An 18,985-nucleotide genomic window follows, 5' to 3' on the forward strand; every position below is an offset into this window, starting at 1 on the left:
TTCTTTTTTTTGCATGTTAGGCATTGCTATGCAGTTGCTATGGTGTTGTAGATGGATACAAGGTCATTGCATTCGCAGTATACAAACTTATTAGTGTAAGCCACTTTGGATAAAAGCATCTGCCAAATGCATAAATGTACGCAATTTGAGGAATCGTTGCGTCTTGAGTTATTCACTAAACTTCAATGCAATCTGAGAAGTTTGTTTGAATCACTAACTTTAAGTATGAGCAATAGTAATAGCGTTTGATGAAGCATGCTTAGAAATGTCCATTTTTTGCTACTGGCTGTGCGATTGATGTTTGTGTAGCAGCTAGTGGTGATGACTTCATCGTAGGATGTCTGAACGTGAATGGGAAAATTGTAACCATATTGCAGACTCACTCAAGCCCACATAAATATGACATCACCTCACCTCCTCCTATGTTTTGTAGTCGTATCCAGGCTCTCTCGCACTGTTGCTGTGTGTAGATGAAAAAGTTTCAAACACCCTCCTCTCCTGTGCCCATCTCACACTTTCCATCTGTCTGGCCATAAATGATTCACATGAACGCAGCCATCAGCAGCAGCTATTTAAGTTCGGTGTATGACTCAAGATAGACCAGCACATCAGTAAGCAGGGCAAAGTTTACCTTCTTAACTCTTGATTTAAGTAAGAGATCATGTGCTGTCAGCCAATGGTTATAGCAAAATAATTGGATGTATTGTTATTTCTGGTAGCTAGCTATAGATATACTGACTTTAACTAAATTGCTTTGTACGATTCTCTTCAAACAGTTGCTCCACCGTGACAGTAGCTGATCTGAAGTAGAAATGAAAATAGAAGACAGTTTATGCTGAAGTCTGCTATAGTGCCTCTTGTGGCAACACTGAGAATGCAACTTTTGTCATTCATCCTTGTGCATATGGCATGATTTCACAGTACACAGATGCAACAGCCTGAAAATATATACATTTTTCAGCAGATTTGCTGTCTATCATATTATCATCAAACCTGTGCAATCAGTGTGCTCTTGATTATTCAGTATTACGGCCACATTCAGTCATTGTCATTTTTTTAATCTTTGGTAATGCTTGGCTACTGTCTTGGTTTGTCCTAATTCACATATGCTGCATTACACAACATTGTTTATTCTCTGCATTTTAGTTTCCAGAGTGGTCTTTAACAACTGAACACCTGCAAATCCAATTGGAAGTTTTATTTGTTATGCATTAAGTGTTGTATTTCTTATATTGTTTTCTGAGATATAAAGAAGGAATCCCAAAACCGACAGCAGTAGTAGATCCACCATAAGGACAATGACTTGTAATTCATATAATAATGGGTTTAAGCTTGATGTTCATGATTGATGCTGTGCTCAAATCAGATGCTGATTTTTTATTATTGAAAATAATTTTTTTTCTGAATTGTTCTGTGTGCCTGGTAACTGAAATGAAGATATTGTTCAGAAGTCATTAACTTAACTTTTCACATTTTTGTTAATATGCCCTGTCCTCTATCTTTCAGACTGCTCTGCGGAGGCGAGGCAGTAGAGAAACCTTCAAAGATAAGAAGTCTTTAACTCAGGTGTGTACAAAGAAATACAAAGATCAATTCACAACCCTTATACACTGTTAAAAATAAAGGTTCTTTATTGGCATCTGTGGTTCCATGAGGAGATTTTACAGTGCATAAAACATTCTTTATAGTCGAAAAAGGTTCTTTAGATTAAGTTATTCACATAAAAAAAATTGTTATTTTAAGAACTGTTCATTGAAAGGTTCTTTGGGGAACCAGAATGGTTCTTCTATGGCATGGTTTCGAATACTCCCTTGGAAACATTTATTTTAAAGCGTGCACAGAACAACACAATATGCTACATGCACTACTTGTTGAGAATCTAGACTACAGAACCTCAAGACTTTTTATTTGTTGTCCAGGCTGATTAATTAATCTCTCACAGTTTGGCCATTTTGAAATAAATGGTATTGCCTCTTACATTCACATGTTTCTTTCTTTCCAGGAGGACAGTGCGGATCTGCGCTGTCAGCTACAGTTTGCCAAGGAAGAATCGGCTCTTATGCGTAAAAAGATGGCAAAACTTGGCCGTGAGAAGGATGAAGTGGAACAAGAATTGCAGAAGTATAAATCAGTATACGGCGACGTAGACAGCCCTTTTCCCCTGGCAGAGGTGCCCGGTGGAGGCCCCCACACCTCTCGGGAAGCCGAGTTGCGGTTACGCCTCAAACTGGTGGAAGAGGAAGCCAACATTCTGGGAAGGAAGATTGTAGAGCTGGAGGTGGAAAACCGTGGCCTCAGGGCGGAAAACGAAGACCTACGCTGCCAATACGAGAGGGACTGCTTTGGGCGCGAACCCTTCTCGAGTGTCCCTACCTCACCATATGGTGGCGATGCCCTGGAATCTGCGAGTGAACTGCGGCGACACTTGCAATTTGTGGAAGAGGAGGCAGAGCTGCTGCGGCGCTCCATCTCTGAGATTGAGGACCACAACAAGCAACTGACGTCTGAGCTCAACCGCTTCAAATTTGGACCCAGCCAAGCCGAACGGGAGTCTGAGGGAGCAGAGGGTGGAAATGGCAGCACGCTCAAACCTGGTAAAGGAGGAGGTAATGGTTTCTCGGGAGCAGGGAGTGGCGCAATACAGCAGGAGGAGCTGAAAACCGCAAGACTTCAGATCAACGAGCTAAGTGGGAAAGTGATGAAGCTGCAGTATGAGAACCGGGTGCTAATCTCTAACATGCAACGCTGTGACCTGGCGGCACACTTGGGGATACGCACCAGTAGCCCAAGGGATAGTGACGTGGATAGTGATGCCGGCCGAAGGGAAGCAGACGAGGACGAGACGGCCAGGCTTCTGCTGCTCCACCCCAAACGTGAAGGTCCTGTTGGTGGGGAAAGCGACTCCGATGACTTGTTTGAGAAAACAGCGACTTCTGGATTTGTCAGTGGTGAGAAACCCTCAGATCCTGGTGAACTGGGAGTGGCAGAGTTGGCCCAGCGGAGACGGGAAGACCGGGAGACGCTTAACAATGTCAGGCGTGAAGCTGAGCGGCTTGGTAAAACGGTGGAGCGGCTCATCACGGATACAGACAGTCTGATCCGAGAAGGTCGCCTGGTTGTCCTGGGAGGGGACCTTCTTGCAGAAGGTTCGGAGTTCAGAGGTGATGGGGACTCTGCTGAATCTAAACCCGACTCTCAGGTGCTGGATTCCATCAACACCCGCATGAGGGCTTTCCGTTCGGAACTCCAGCAATTCATGGACAAAGTGGACCACCTAGGGGAGGGTCTAAGGGACCGTGTTGATGACCTTTCCCCAATGCCCAACCTCACCGAATCTAGCAGCTTCCTTTCCACGGTTACCTCCATGTCAAGGGATTCACCAATCGGGACACTAGGGAGGGATCTTGTGACGGACTTCCAGGTAGGTTATGTGTAACTCGACCTTTTCATCTTTATTCAGTGTTTGCCGTCACATGCGATCACATGATATGGCAACTTCCTTTTTTCCTTTGCTGCTTCCTCATCTGAAAGTCCTTTTTTGAGAATGCATACACCTTTAAATTGATTCTGCATCTTCATGTATCATATATCGAAAGTCCTGAATGCACCAGCTATTCAACTAATTTGGCTGGCATGACTCTTCATCTTAAAACAGAAACAACACCCAACTGAGAGATAAGAAGGGAAATAGGTAGACTTGCTTGAGATATGGAGCTGTAGGCAGAGTATTTGACTAGCAAACTGGTTATGCAGTTGCCGTGACATCAGTGATATTTCTTGTCTTTTTTTGTTGTAAGTTATGTGTGAAAAAAGATCCATGTGAAAGATTAATGGGAGTTACCAGTAGGAGACACAAAAGGACACACAGAGTTGTAAAGATGTTTGGTGCTTTTTAATTCATTTTGACATTAATAACCTTCAGCATAAATACAGGCAGTTGAACAAGTCCACCAGACATCACAGAACAACATTCACTCACCAATATTAACTGACCGTTCAGTTTTTTGAGAACACCATATTACTTGTGCAATTTTTTTCTCTATGTACATTAATTTTATGCATGCATGGACTATCCAGATGACCCGTTGTACTACATTTGCCAAAATGTGCAGTAAACAATAGGGCACACCTCCTGGAATACTATATCCCACAATGCAATGCACATTTCCCCAAGCGCCACCCAGCTCAGCCAAGATGCCCTTACCTCTCCTTTCCTAGCATAATCACCCTCGATGCTGCACCTGCACCTATACCTGCCCCATCCTCTTACCCACAATCTCCTTGTCTTGCACCTGGGGCAGGGGGGTGTTTAGGGGTATTTCCCGCATTGCTTCACAAGGCTATGTGTATTGTTTTGGTTGTCATTGATTTGCAGGGTCCAAAATTTACTGTGCCAGCCATAAATATTTCTTACAGCCATAAAAATGCATTTTACTGAAGCTTATTTCTTCCCACGGAATAAAAATATGACAAGATAATTACAACCGTTTATCTCGCAAATACTTTTTCTCACAATTGCAAGTTTATATCTGACAATTCAGACTCTTTTTTTTCAGAATTCTAAATTTGCATCTTGCAATTCTGACTGGGGTTTTTTTTTTAATCGTCTTGCGACTCAGATTTTAATTTTATTTTTTTATTCTAAGCTTACATCTCACAATTTAAGACTCTTTTTAATTCTGGGTTTACATTTCACAATACTGACTTCTTATAATTGCAAGTTAACATCTCAGAATTGCACAATTCTGAGTTTCCTCAGAAATACAGAAAATCAGAATTGTGTGTTAAATAGTTGCCATTACCTTTATTTTTTATTCCATGGCAGAAATAAGCTTTTAGTCAATATTAGTTATATTATTTTCATGCATATTTGTCACAAATAATAGTGTAATTCACAGCATCATATATACGTACGCAAGTGCGTGAACCAGCTGTGAGCGCTTGAATGGTGCACGAACTTGCATTCAATTATAAATTGTGTGCCAACACATTTTGCAATGCATCAATGCACGAAGTCGATCTTGCATTGCTAGAAGCTAATAGCACCCACTGACCAAATGCTTGCAGCAGCATTCGCATACTTGCTTAATGTTTGTTTCTGGCCTTAAACTATTCTTCTGTCAAAAACAGGAGGATGCATTGTGTTCTAGATCCTAATATTTTCATATTTACATGTTGCACTTCTTAATAAGGTTATCAGGATTAAACTGATCTCCTTTGTATTTTTGTTTACCAGCACTTGTCAATTTTGGACCCGACTGATGTGGCATGATGTATAGCTTACTAACATTAACTAAAATGGCATTAACATGTGATTGTCATCACCTGGGGTCTGGCCTTGAGCAAATCTAGAAGTTTTTTATTTGCACAGTTAATGCTGATGCAACATATGTGGAGCATGCAGCCATTAAAATGAAATATGGCAGATAAGTGCTTACACTGCATCTTTGTTTTCTGAGTAACCTCCAGAGGTTCTGTGTGACCTGTGAACACTCGGAATGCACTCAATGTTTGTTTCTCTATATATTCTATGTGACTTTTATGTAGTTGATCATTCTCAGGAATAATGTAGCTGTGTCTTTTGTCTCGATGAATGATTTTCAAATGTTTGATTGTCATATATGCTAAATAGTCTCGGAAAGCTGCCCTCCATAGAACTGCTTGTAGCTTTTTTCCTGCTTTGTGCTTTGAAACTGCTTTGTAGTCAACATGAGTCAACTTTCCATCAAATAACCTACGTGTAACTACGGGTTTGACATCTGTTGATGTTTTAGTAGCTTGTCGTATAAACTGAGCATCTGAATGTGATTTGATATTTCAAATTTAAGGTTAATAGTGTCTGAATTGAGCTCTGATTGGTTGATTAGTTAATTTGGCTCATGTTTATTGGTGGAAGCCGTTCTTTTGCTTTGGGCCACATCACTTCAATCCAACCACTAAACACTCTTCATCAAGCATGAAGTCACCTCACATCTATGAACGGTCAGATGTCCCGCACCAGTTAATGATAACAGACCTGAATGCTTATATAGGATGTTTATTTAAGAGCTTCAGCTCGCTGTTGCGCTGCTTCCATCGCATGGCTAGGCTTTGCTGCGAGCAGCATGCTGCCGTCGTGCCTCATCCAAACCCTGTCAAAGTCCTACACCCTTAGAGATGTTTGTCATGCTTCATCCAAAAGCCTTTAGCATTATTCTGTTATCGCTGATCAGGGAATCACAATTATAATTAAACTATAAATCAATGGTAACTATATCGTAGAATATAATATAATATGGTTTGTATGGATATTAACTGTGAAATTTTATCTTTCTGTTGTGATGCCAAAAATCTGTGCTTTTTGACAACTGACAAACATAATTTAATCTACTAATGTACTCGCTTGGCAACCTAATTAATTAGCTAGCTCAAACTTTGGTGTGTGTAACTGTGGTTTTGTTAGTTGTTTTGCTTTCAGGACATGGGCATGTGTATCTCAAAAACTGTGTCTCAAATATATTTATTAATTCTTATTTATATTATATAATATTATTTGACTGAATCCAATGTTTTAATGAGTTGTTTGTGGAATGTAATTAAATTAAATTAATAGTCACAGTTTAATATCCTTAATATAAAGTAATAATAAATTTACATAGTTTGCATTTTAAAATTAGTTATGATATTTTTGATATTAATATGAATAAATCTAATAATTAAATATTTTTTAGAAAATTATTTTTAGCACTTATATTAATTTAATTATAGCTTAATAATGATCATCTTATTAATGATCTTAATAATTAATATTAGCATTATTTTTATTTTAAACTTTTTGCTTTAATATGAATAAAACATATAATTTAAATAATTATTTTAATTAGTTATTATTTAATTATTAGAATTTTTAATTGCTTTTTATTTTAATTAATATTAGTTTAATATTAATAATAGTATTATTTTTTTTATTATGTAACAATAGAATTTTTATATTAATATTAAGATAATAATACAATTATTTTGAAATATATTACATGGATTATTTCAATTAACTTGATAATAATATTATAATAATTTTAATTAAAATAATATATAGTTAATCATAAAAAAAATCTAATTTTCATTGCAATTGTAATTCTTATTTTAATTAATAAGATATAAGATATTAATTGAGGTGTATCAGTAAAACACCCCCCAAAATGTCTTTAAGGCAGTGGGTTAGGATTTTGACTTGGTCCTGGATTTGGCACGACACCATTAGCGTTTAGTCCCAGCTGTCAGTCACTGTACATTTTGGGTTATTGGTTGTAAGACTCATGTATCCCCATCGCATGCGCTTCATAACCAGTGTTTTGCATTCTTTTTTTCCCCTTGGCCCTTCCCTTCTTCTCTCTTCGTCCCTCATTTGGTCCCCAGATGTTTCAGCCCATGATTCTGTTCCTCCTCATTCTCGTTCTCTTCTCGTCTCTCTCCTACGCCATCATCTTTAAGTTGGTGTTTCTTTTTGCGCTTTTCTTTGTCTTGTAGCCCGCTGGCTCTCTCTCTTTCTTTCTTTCTTTCTTTCTTTCTTTCTTTCTTTCTTTCTTTCTTTCTTTCTTTCTTTCGGTCTTCCATTCGATCATTGTTTTTTAATTCATAATCATTTTTTGAATACAGTGTGTGTCGATGACCCCTCACCCTTGCATTTCACACTCTGAGTTTGGCTTAAACCCACATTGAGTTTTATTTTTCCCCTCCACTCTTTCTCGTCTCGTGTGTGTGGATTCTGTTTGTTGTTCACCGATCCCCACGCACCTCCCCCTGTCTCCTCCTCTCCTCCACCCCCCGACCCTTTCCTCCCCTCCTGAATCACAGTACGGGCGCAGGGAGGAGCAGGAGTGGTGCCTAGAGCGGCAGAGTGGCCCGGAGGCCCCGGGACAGGGACAGGGCTCCGTCACAGCCAGGGAAGGCCCTGGACTCAGTAGATACACCAGGCCCCACAGTTTCAGACCCGAGGTCAGTGCCTCGTCCATCTCCCTCTCAACTTTAAGACAGATACATTTCCAAGTGTCCTTGCAGTGCCTCTGACTTCCTGAAACACCTGACAGTTCTATGTGCTGCATTAGTTAAGATTGTAAACGCTGAAAATATTTTCCTATGCAGTACCAAAACGAGCGTATCTGTAAAGCCTTGGTTATCTTTGGACGTCATCATGTGCTTGATGGAAATGCAGAAGTAGCTGGAACAGTAATGTGGTGAGTTGTTTTCAAGAAAGCGCTGCAGTACTGACTATCTGACATGCATTGCTTTTCTCTGAAGGTCATTACTTGCCTTAAACTTTAATGTAATGAAATTTGTTTTAAAATTGTATTAAAACTGTAAGATCTTGAAATAATGAAAATGTATTTAATTTAAATTATTGATTCAATATTATATGTGACCCTGGACCACAAAACCTTAAGAAAACCTTCGAAATTGAGATTTATACATCATCTGAAAGCTGAATAAATAAGCTTTCCATTGATGTATGGTTTGGACAATATTTGGCTGAGATGCAACTATTTGAAACTCTGGAATCTGAGGGTGCAAAAAAATCTAAATATTGAGAAAATTGCCTTTAAAATTGTCCAAATTAAGTTATTAGCAATGCATATTACTAATCAAAAATGAAGTTTTGGTATATTTACGGTAAGAAATTTACAAAATATCTTCATGGAACATGATCTTTACTTAATATACTAATGATTTTTGGCATAAAAGAAAAATCAATCATTTTGAACCATATAATGTATTTTTGGCTATTGCTACAAATATACCCCAGCGATTTAAGACTGCTTTTGTGCTCCAGGGTCACATATAATATAATGGTATATTTATTTTAGTAAATCAAATCTTATGTAATTAATAATAATAATGTTATTTATATTTTAAAATATCGCACTAATAATGCTAATAAATGTATATTTTACAATTATATTATAGTAGACCATTAAAGTTGTACTTGCAATAAAAGCAGAGGTTTTTTTCTATTTAAAATATAACCATGTTACATGAAAAAAGCCTCAGCTAATATCCAGACATAACCAAGGCTGTAATCCTCTTTTTAACATTAAAAAAAGCCGGTAAGAGCTGTGTAGGTGGCGTATGGAAAGTGCCTTTCCTTGTGAAAATGTGCAGTACAGATCAAAACCAAGGAAATGTTCGCACACTGGTTTAATGACATTTCCGTCGTGAAACACGAATGACCTCGGTGCGTTCAGAGGTACCCGATTTTAAAACATGAACCACAAGGGTTGCATCTAAGCCTGAAGTATTTATGATTATGGCTACAGATTTCAAAATAAAATTTTTATTAGATTTGAAATGAATGTGAGTGCACTGGTGTTTGAGCACAAAGGTAACAGTGTGTGAATATTGAGTTTCTCTGTCAGACAAATCTCCCACAAAAACTACTATGTCTCTGGATCTGTTTCACAACCTAGCGTTGGTTGTTTAGGCATCATAAAATGCCTTTGTGGATATATTATGGCAAATGCAATCCTATAATGCATTAAATATATTTATCAAATTAAATACATTTTTAGATTAAATAAGTGCATTAAATAGTTATTAATTATACATTAAATAAATATTTTATTTCCAATTATTATAGAATTAACAATTAAAAATAAATTAAAATGGACTATTTTGATTTTGATTTTTTTTTTGTATTTTGTTATTAACTTGATGTCTATGTAGAGTGTTTTAAATTCCTTATGAAATATGACATTTATGATGCTGCCTAGGAAGACAGAAAGGCTGCTCACTAGGTTTTGAAACAGAGCCTGTTTTCAGAGGGAAAGGAAAGCCTATGGCATACTTTACTATAAAGAGCAGTTCTCCCTGGTTTGGGCATCTTTATTTAATTTAATAAAATGCAATAAATCTCAATAAATCTGAATGGAAGCAAGCCAAATGTCATAAAATAGCACTTCCAGTTATTTTACACCAGGTTATTAGACCAGATACAGCAACAGCATTGATTCGTCTGATGCAAATAAATGAAACGGTAGATCTAGCCGAGAGCAGTTCGTTCACTTGACTCACTTAATTCACATCATTGTCTCACAGTGATTCTTTTGGTTTCTTCTCACTCCGCTCACGCTCACTGCTGTTAATTTATAATCACACTGGTTTGTCATGAATTACTATCACTCAGCATCCTCTCACGCAGGAGCTTTGGGAAATGTGATGTTTCTGTTGAAAATAAGGGCTGTATGTGTTAATCATGTCATCTGTTGATATATATGTTTGCATTTAATTTGTTGTGTGTTCGTCCCAGTTTATGTGCTATCCCTTAAAACAAAGAACTCGAAAACAAAAGCGTTTCTCACTTGTAATATAACCTGGTGTTACTGATCAAACGCATATGCTTATTCTATCGTCTTTATGATTAACGATAGTATACGTTATATGAGACTATGATATACAATAGTTTTTGCTAATATTTAGATTTAGATAATAGATTTTTTTTACTTCTATATATAAGACTTCTAAATTTAATTCTAGTAAAAAGAGATTTAGTTGTCTGTTTCTGTCTTTTTTTACTATTTTTATATGGTATTAATTAATTTATTATTATTATTTTATAAATATTACTTTTAGATATTTTAGTACTTCAGCTTTAAAAAATATAAAAAATATATTTTTATGGTTTTAGTATTAGTTAACAATAATAACCCTGATTCACTTGTACATTAAGACATTTGTTAGCACATAAAGCACAGCTTTAGTATTTCTTCAGAGTAGAAATGAATCTAAATTGATTATGAGCTTGGATTATGGAGAATCTTCCTTTGGCTGACTGAATTCATTTTCTAGCATTTATCCCTAGAGATCCAAAGAGTTTATTAGAAAAATGTTCCATTTAGAATGCAGCGTAATATTTTCCTGCCTAACCATCCATGTAAAGGTAGCCAATCTAGAAAGAGAAGCTAAAACATCACCTCACATCTGCCGTGCTGCATGACACAGACGGGTTTGTGCATGAGAACTGATGGTGTTTCTCTCAAAAGTGCTCGGATTTTGAGACTGCTGTTCTGTGTTCTGATGGGATCCAGTTCCGTGACCCGGTCCTGCCCGAGATGGGAACACCAACCAGAGAAACACAGCTCCGCCTGGACCATGACAGGAGAATGAGAGCAGGAGCGGAGGAGAGAGACAGCTTCACTTCATCCATCACTCAGGTACATTACTGAACTAAACCGACAACAGTTTTGTACAATATTATGCACAAAATGAGCTCATTTCAAATTTGATACCTGCTACAGGTCTCAAACTAGTTGGAACGGGAGCATGTTTACCATGGTGTAGCATCTCCTCATCTTTTCAAAACAGTTTGAAGATGTCTGGGCATCGCAGTTATGAGTTTCTGAAGTTTTGGTGTTGGAATTTGGTCCCATTCTTGACTGATATAGGTTTCCAGCTGCTGAAGACTTCTTGGTCGTCTTTGGCGTATTTTTTGTTTAATGATGCACCGAATGTTCTCTATAGGTGAAAGATCTGGACTGCATGCAGGCCAATTCAGCTCCCGAACTCTTCTACTACAAAGCCATGCTGTGGTAATAGCTGCAGTATGTGGTTTTGTATTGTCCTGCTGAAATACATGTCGTCTGGAGGGGAGCATATGTTGCTCTAAAACCTTTATATACCTTTCAGCATTCATAGTGCCTTCCAAAACTAGCTGCCCATACCGTATGCACTTATGCACCCCCATACCATCAAAGATGCTGGCTTTTGAACTGAACACTGATAACATGCTGGAAGGTTTCCCTCCTCTTTAGCCCGGAGGACACGGCGGCTGTGATTTCCAACAAGAATGTCAAATTTGGACTCGTCTGACCGTAGAACACTTTTCCACTTTGAAACAGTCCATTTTAAATGAGCCTTGACCCACAGGACACAACAGTGCTTCTGGAACATGTTCACATATGGCTTCCTTTTTGCATGACATCTCCAGATGGCACGGCAGATTGTGTTTACCAACAGTGGTTTCTGGAAGTATTCCTGGGCCCATATAGTAATGTCAATGACAGAATCATGCCGATGAGTGAGGCAGTGTCATCTGAGGGTCCGAAGACCACTGGCATCCAACAAAGGTCTTCGGCCTTGTCCTTGTTACGCACAGAGATTTTCTCCAGTTTCTCTGAATCTTTTGATGTTATTCACTGTAGATTATTAGATTTGCAAAGCCTTTGCAATCTGACGTTGAGGAACATTGTTTTTAAAGTATTCCACTAACAAGTATTCCACTAACAATATTACTAACAAAATCGAAGTTATTCTTATTTTTCTTAAGATATGAATGCAAAAAGACACGTGAAGCATGAGCTGAAGGAGGATGTTTGTACAAATATTGTACAAGTTTTTACTTGATAAAATAGCCTAAACCAAGATTGGTCCGAGATTGGTTACCAGCCTATAAGTATTCCTGGGCCCATATAGTAATGTCAATGACAGAATCATGCCGATGAGTGAGGCAGTGTCATCTGAGGGTCCGAAGACCACTGGCATCCAACAAAGGTCTTCGGCCTTGTCCTTGTTACGCACAGAGATTTTCTCCAGTTTCTCTGAATCTTTTGATGTTATTCACTGTAGATTATTAGATTTGCAAAGCCTTTGCAATCTGACGTTGAGGAACATTGTTTTTAAAGTATTCCACAATCTTTTTACGCACTCTTTCACAGATTGGACAGCCTCTGCCCATCTTTACTTCTGAGCCTCTCTAAGACATTCCTTTTATGTTACAGACCTACATTCACATTTATGCATTTAGCAGATGCTTTTATCCAAAGCAACTTACATTGCATTGAAGTTACAGTTTTTACATTTTATCAGCTCTTGCTTTCCCCGGGAATCGAACCCATGACCTTGGCATTGCTAGCGCCATGCTCTACTATATGAGCTACAGGAAAGCTGTAGACCTGATGTCAATTAACTTAATTAGTTGCTAGATATTCTCCCAGCTGCTTCTTTTCCAAATTTCTTGCATTTTCAGCCCTTTGTTGCCCCCCCCCTGCCAACTTTTTTGAGACCTGTAACAGCCATCAAATTTGAAATGAGCTCATTTAGTGTATAAAAGTGTAAAATTTCTCAGTTTAAACATTTGTTAGTTTATACAAGATTTCCAGAATTCCGGTTGTATGAAGCAATATAGAAGTAAATGTGACTTCACATGGTTTACTGTACAAGTCATCAATTCAAAAGCTCTTCACATGTGAAACTGATGTGAAAATGGATAGCCAGTATACCGAGTAAAACTAGTATAACCAGTATAACTAGTTGACTAGTCTGTATAACCACTAGGTCATACCAGCTTAACCCTGTAAAGTGTGACATAAGAAATAATAGTCAAAAAGTGTTTTTGTTTTTGTTTTTTTTATTAAATGGAACAGTTTATTGAATGTTTAGACATTAAAAAAAGTTTGCACATGTGTTTTTATGAGTACCATATTTGGTCCATCAAGCTTTTATGGCTTATATAGTGCGATATAGTGAGAATATCTCAATATATAGTTGAAAAACAGCTCAGTTTTATTCAGAGGTCCAAACTCAGCAAAAATATGCAATTTGGTGCAGATCCTGATATTTATATGATCAAAAAGTCATGCAACTCTGATGCTTTTCATGTAAATCAATGAGATCTTTGACACTATAGCAGATACTGACATAAAATGAAATAAATGTCAGTCATCACTCAATATCTCAAATAATATGTCTTAGTAAGATGATACTTAAATTATTAGTTTTATGATCAAAACATGTAATACAATGATGATTGAGAGATCAAATAAATGTTCCTCTAAAGCCTGTTGATCATAATTGAGACTCACATTTAAACACGACTTTTCTAAAAAAATAAATAAAAAAAAATCGATTTTTAAAATATTACTAACAAAATCGAAGTTATTCTTATTTTTCTTAAGATATGAATGCAAAAAGACACGTGAAGCATGAGCTGAAGGAGGATGTTTGTACAAATATTGTACAAGTTTTTACTTGATAAAATAGCCTAAACCAAGATTGGTCCGAGATTGGTTACCAGCCTAGCCAGGTACCCTCTAACTTGTAGTCTGGCTAATTATCCACCTAAACTAGCTTATTCCAGCTAGCAAACTGCACAATAAAAATAGTTGTTAGGTGGTTTTTCTAGTAGGAATTACTTTTCTACTTGCCTCAAACATCCACATGATCTTTCGTAGTTTTATTGCTCTCTATGCAAGCATGCATCTGTCTTATGTCATAATAACAAATATATTAACCATAACTCTGTCTTTAAATGATTTGGCTTGTGCAGGAGGAGGAAAGGAGGCGAGCCGAGGCCCGGCGAGGACTCGAGCTGCAGGGACTCCAACCTCACGAGCCAACATGGCCGCAGGAAAGAGTCCTGCTGCAACAGGAAGTGAGGTTGTTCCGCCACAATATGGTCATTGTCTACATGAAGCTGCGCTGGATCCTGATGCACTGGAGGCTCGGCCGCAGGACAGATGGACTGGAGGAGGGAGCGCATGCTGAGGTGAGCGGATCCAAAATAACTAGACCATTTGAGCAGGACATTTATTGAAAGTTTTTGAGATTTACCCATTGCATCTATTAAAAAGTCCATAAAAATGTAAGTGTAATATTACATTTGGTCATTTACCACATGCTTTATTTTAAAGTTTTTTTTTTTTTTTTTGCACCTGGGATTATTTCTGGACTATGCATTAATCATGCTAATGTATTGGTGTCCTTTATTATATGTATTTACAGATACATGAATGCATTTTGCATATAAATAATTAACAATAAAAATAAAACAAAAACTAAATATTTTTATATAAAATTTGATGAATAAACAATCAAATAAGTTGAATAAAATGTATTATATTTTTTCTTTCAGTTTTTGTTTTTAATCAAATATTTAGTTTTTATTTCATTTTGTTTTATTTTTATTTAGTTTTGATTAAAATATAAATGACTGAGATCAGAAAGTTTGCATTTCTTATGAGTTCTTGTAGGCGTGTCACTGCTTTTATTTTTTATTTGTATTTTTTAAAGATGTGATTGTCTCTTTCATGGCAGTTGGTCATCTGATGAACAGTTCAGCTTTGGAATAGTGTGAATTAGTGTGAGCACATGTCATATCTACAACAGCTGCTGTGTTCTGCTGTAAACAAATGTTAATTTTCTGAAGCACAACGAAATTTAACAGTGAATCTCAAGAACATTTCCAGTGCAGTAATATTAGTTAGACTGAAATGATTTTACAGCATATTAATACATCATTGTTACTCAAAGAGTAAAGCATGACACTAGCAACACCAAGATCATGGGTTTGATTTCCAGGGAATGCATGAACTCATTAAATCTATACTTTGAATGCTTTGGATAGAATCATTGTATTTATATTTAAATTCATTGACATCTGCTATATAAATATGTACATTAAAGTACATTAGTACATCAATACTTAAGCATAATTAATGCATAATCCAGAAAAAATATATATATAATTTTTTTTTTTTTATATATATATATATATATATAGAATGGGTGAATCTCATTAAAAAGTCCTGAATAAAAAAAAAAAGAGACCAACATAAAAAAAAGAGAAAGAAATTATATTCAAAACCTGTTTTAAGACCATCAAGACTATGTAATCAAAGAAATAAAAGTAGTTTTTTTTTTGTTTTTTTTTTTTGTTTTATACATTTTTATTATCTTTATTTTATTTTATTTTTTTATTAGTTTATTTAGTTTTAGCTTTACATAAAAATATTTAGACTTATTTTATTTGTACTTTTTTAGTTTAATTTTATTTTTATTTAATTTTATTAAGTTTTGATTAAATTTTAACTGTTTTGCCTCTTAATTGTTTCTTCAGTATGAACGATTGGAGAACATTCCAGAACTGGGCATTATGGTTGACCAGGGTGATGGAGAGACGGAGAGGGAAGACAAAGTGTGCACCCAAATCACAGGAAGTGACGTCACAGATCCCCCTCATGGCCCCCTCCTGCTGTCACCAGAGAGATTCCAGTACCAGAAACAGGTAAAAAAAAATACCACAGAAACATATTTTTTAATAAAAAAATAATGTCACAGGGATTCACTCACTCACTTTTTATTTTATTTTATTAAAAAAAAAATTTTTTTTTAAATAAAATAAAAACATTTTATTTAAATTTTTTTTTATTTTTTAAATATCACAGCAACATATCCATCAAACATGTGAAAGTATGGTTTGTAGCAGGATTATATTTCTACAAATTTTAATAAGTGTCAGTTATGCCAAATCCAATCAAATTTCTATTCTATGGCAAATCAAATTAATTGTAAAGGTTAAATTGCATTATAAGACATGTTTAAATATATATGCAGTTATTAATTTAGCAGATGATTTTATACAAATACAAATTAGGAAAACAAGAAGCAATTCATTTTAAGTAACAGGCAAAAACCCAATAAATGCTGTAATAATCCGAAATGTGTGCTCATGATTGTTCACCTTAAAATCTCTCTTCTCTGTGTTCTGTAGTAAATATTAAATAAGTGTAAATGTTTCAGCAGCAGCGCCTGTTTGCTCCATATAAAGCAGTAAACGTTCTCTCAGCTCTAGTCTATTATTTAACCGCTCTAAGTGAAGGCGTTTGTAAACACTTTAGTTTTACAAATCATAAAAAGCTGCCACAATCTCTTGTTTGTAAGGATGTGGCCTTTTCTCGGCATGCATAGGGTTTTGAATTAATTTCAGTAGAAGGCATTTGTGCTGAACAAGCGCTTTTAACACAAATACAGTTGGCTTCATTGATGCTGTGGTTTTCTGCTGTGCTGACGAAGCTTACATAATACTGAGAGAAGATATGTTCCTTAGTACAATATCGGTTTATTGAACCGTCACTCAAAGGACATTATTGTGAAAGTGTTATTTCTGCACCACTGGCTGCACTAAATTAAAATGCAGTCTTTGTCAGAGCTGAATATAACATTATTTCAATAAATGGTGAATTAGAAATTAGAATTTGTTTACCATTCTGTTTAGTGCCACAGAAATTGCACACTTTGTCTTTAAACTTAAGAGAGATTGTGTCTCAGAATTTATAAATGTTCCTCTTTGCTCACAAATCTCATTTGCACTCACAGCCACAGCCATATCACCCTGCAGCCCAAGACCGGTTGCCCACTGAAGCTAAGCAGGGTTGAGCTGGTCAGTACCTGGATGGGAGACCTCCGGTGAAAACAAGGTTGCTGTTGGAAGAGGTGTTAGTGAGGCCAGCAGGGGGTGCTCACCCTGTGGTCTGTGTGGGTCCTAACACCCCGGTATAGTGACGGGGACACTATACTGTCAAAAAAAGCACCGTCTTTCGGATGAGATGTTAAACCGAGGTCCTGACTCTCTGTGGTCATTAAAAATCCCATGGCACTTAGGGGAAAAGTATGGAAAGAGTAGGAGTGTGCAGTGTCCTGGCCAAATTCCCTCTACTGGCCCTTGTCTATCATGGCCTCCTAATAATCCCCATACACTTGATTGGCTCAATGACTCTCTCTCCTCTCCACCTGTAGCTGGTGTGTGGTGAGTGCTGTGACTGCCGTTGCTTCATCCAAGTGGATGCTGCACACTGGTGGTGGTTGAGGAGAGACCCCCCCCAAACATGATTGTAAAGCGCTTTAGGTGTACAGCAATACACAATAAAGCGCTATATAAATGCATCATTCATTCATTCATTCATTCATTCACTCACTTCCAGTTTAAACAGGACGCCTTTTAAATGACATGAGTGTGAATCGATAATGACAGAACTGTTTCTTTAATTAAAGCCGCTTAGGAGCGGCGCTGACTAAGAGAGACGGAGTTATTGTATCACGATTAACTCTCTCCCACATCTGCTTAATTAATAATACAAATCCATAACTAATGAGTTCTTAGAGATGTGTTTTGCAGTCCCTCACATGCAGAAAAGAAAAATCCCAACTGAAATCTTCGTAAAAATCTTACTGATTTCTCCTATATAAGATCAACAGAGACTAGACAGACTAAATAGAAGAAAAAGTACTGCTTCTCAGTTTTTTATTTATCGTTATTATTACTATTGAATTAAATTATGAAAACTAAATCAATAAAAAAAACAGTATAATGCTATTGAACTGTAAAGTATTTCATGATAATAATTATAATATATACATATACATATATATATATATATAGATGTTTGACTTTTGTTGCATTTTCAAACACATTATACACGACTCAGAGTCACAGCACTTGCAGAGATACAGTTGGTGTGGAGCTGCATTTACTGCGAAACATGAAAGATTGCAGTGCTGCTTCACTTTGATTTATATTGTAGGCGTATCTCGGGCATTGTTAGAATTAATATACTAGTTGACAGATACTCGCCAAAGCTGATTTTTACTCACATTTGGCTCTTGGCAAGTATTAATGATCTGAGCTGCTGTTCACATTCATTTTATAGCTCTACGCTCTTACTGGATGACAACTAGTGACTCATTTGTGTCTTTTTCCTAAAGAATAGCAGGAGAAACTTCTGAGACGAAATTGACACTTAAACCGAGAACTCCATCAAGCTCTAACAGAGCGACCTCTGAGCAATAACTGTGTGGTCTGTGTGTGCAGGCGGGTGACAGTCGGCGGGTGTTGCATGCGCTGCGCTCTCTGCTGGAGGAGTTCAGGGCGGAGCTCCGCGAGGAGGCCCAGCGGCGCTGCCAGCTGCAGCAGACGTTAGCCAATGAGAGAGCGGCGTGGGAGATTCAGCGCGCTGAAATGAGGAGTCACGTCACCAAGGTACTGAAACAAACCTCACATCACAGCAGAATCACCTGTGAACAGCAGTACAGCATCTAAAACCTGACTGCTGTCTACATAGGGAGCATCCTAACAGACTCATAAGTGACTAAACTCAAACGCTCTACATCACATCAACTTTAGTAATGGTCACTCACTCATTCACGAGTCTGGTATTAAGCACAAACTATTAAATTTGTAAAA

General features: G+C 36.9%; 1 protein-coding gene across 1 annotated transcript in view; it reads left to right on the forward strand.

Annotated features, from left to right (window-relative positions):
- LOC306846063 (microtubule cross-linking factor 1-like) overlaps positions 1–18,985 on the forward strand; it is a gene marked incomplete at its 5' end in the record, with an annotated part of 60,964 nt that overhangs the window by 24,441 nt on the left and 17,538 nt on the right. Inside the window, 7 exons of the mRNA XM_079379153.1 lie at positions 1,507–1,566; positions 2,003–3,421; positions 7,834–7,974; positions 11,013–11,183; positions 14,294–14,512; positions 15,863–16,030; positions 18,614–18,781. Coding sequence (XP_079235279.1) covers positions 1,507–1,566; positions 2,003–3,421; positions 7,834–7,974; positions 11,013–11,183; positions 14,294–14,512; positions 15,863–16,030; positions 18,614–18,781 — 2,346 coding nt within the window. The remainder of the gene's footprint in view (positions 1–1,506; positions 1,567–2,002; positions 3,422–7,833; positions 7,975–11,012; positions 11,184–14,293; positions 14,513–15,862; positions 16,031–18,613; positions 18,782–18,985) is intronic.

The sequence above is a fragment of the Barbus barbus genome (assembly GCF_936440315.1).
Source record: "Barbus barbus genome assembly, chromosome: 26".
Taxonomy (NCBI): domain Eukaryota; kingdom Metazoa; phylum Chordata; class Actinopteri; order Cypriniformes; family Cyprinidae; genus Barbus; species Barbus barbus.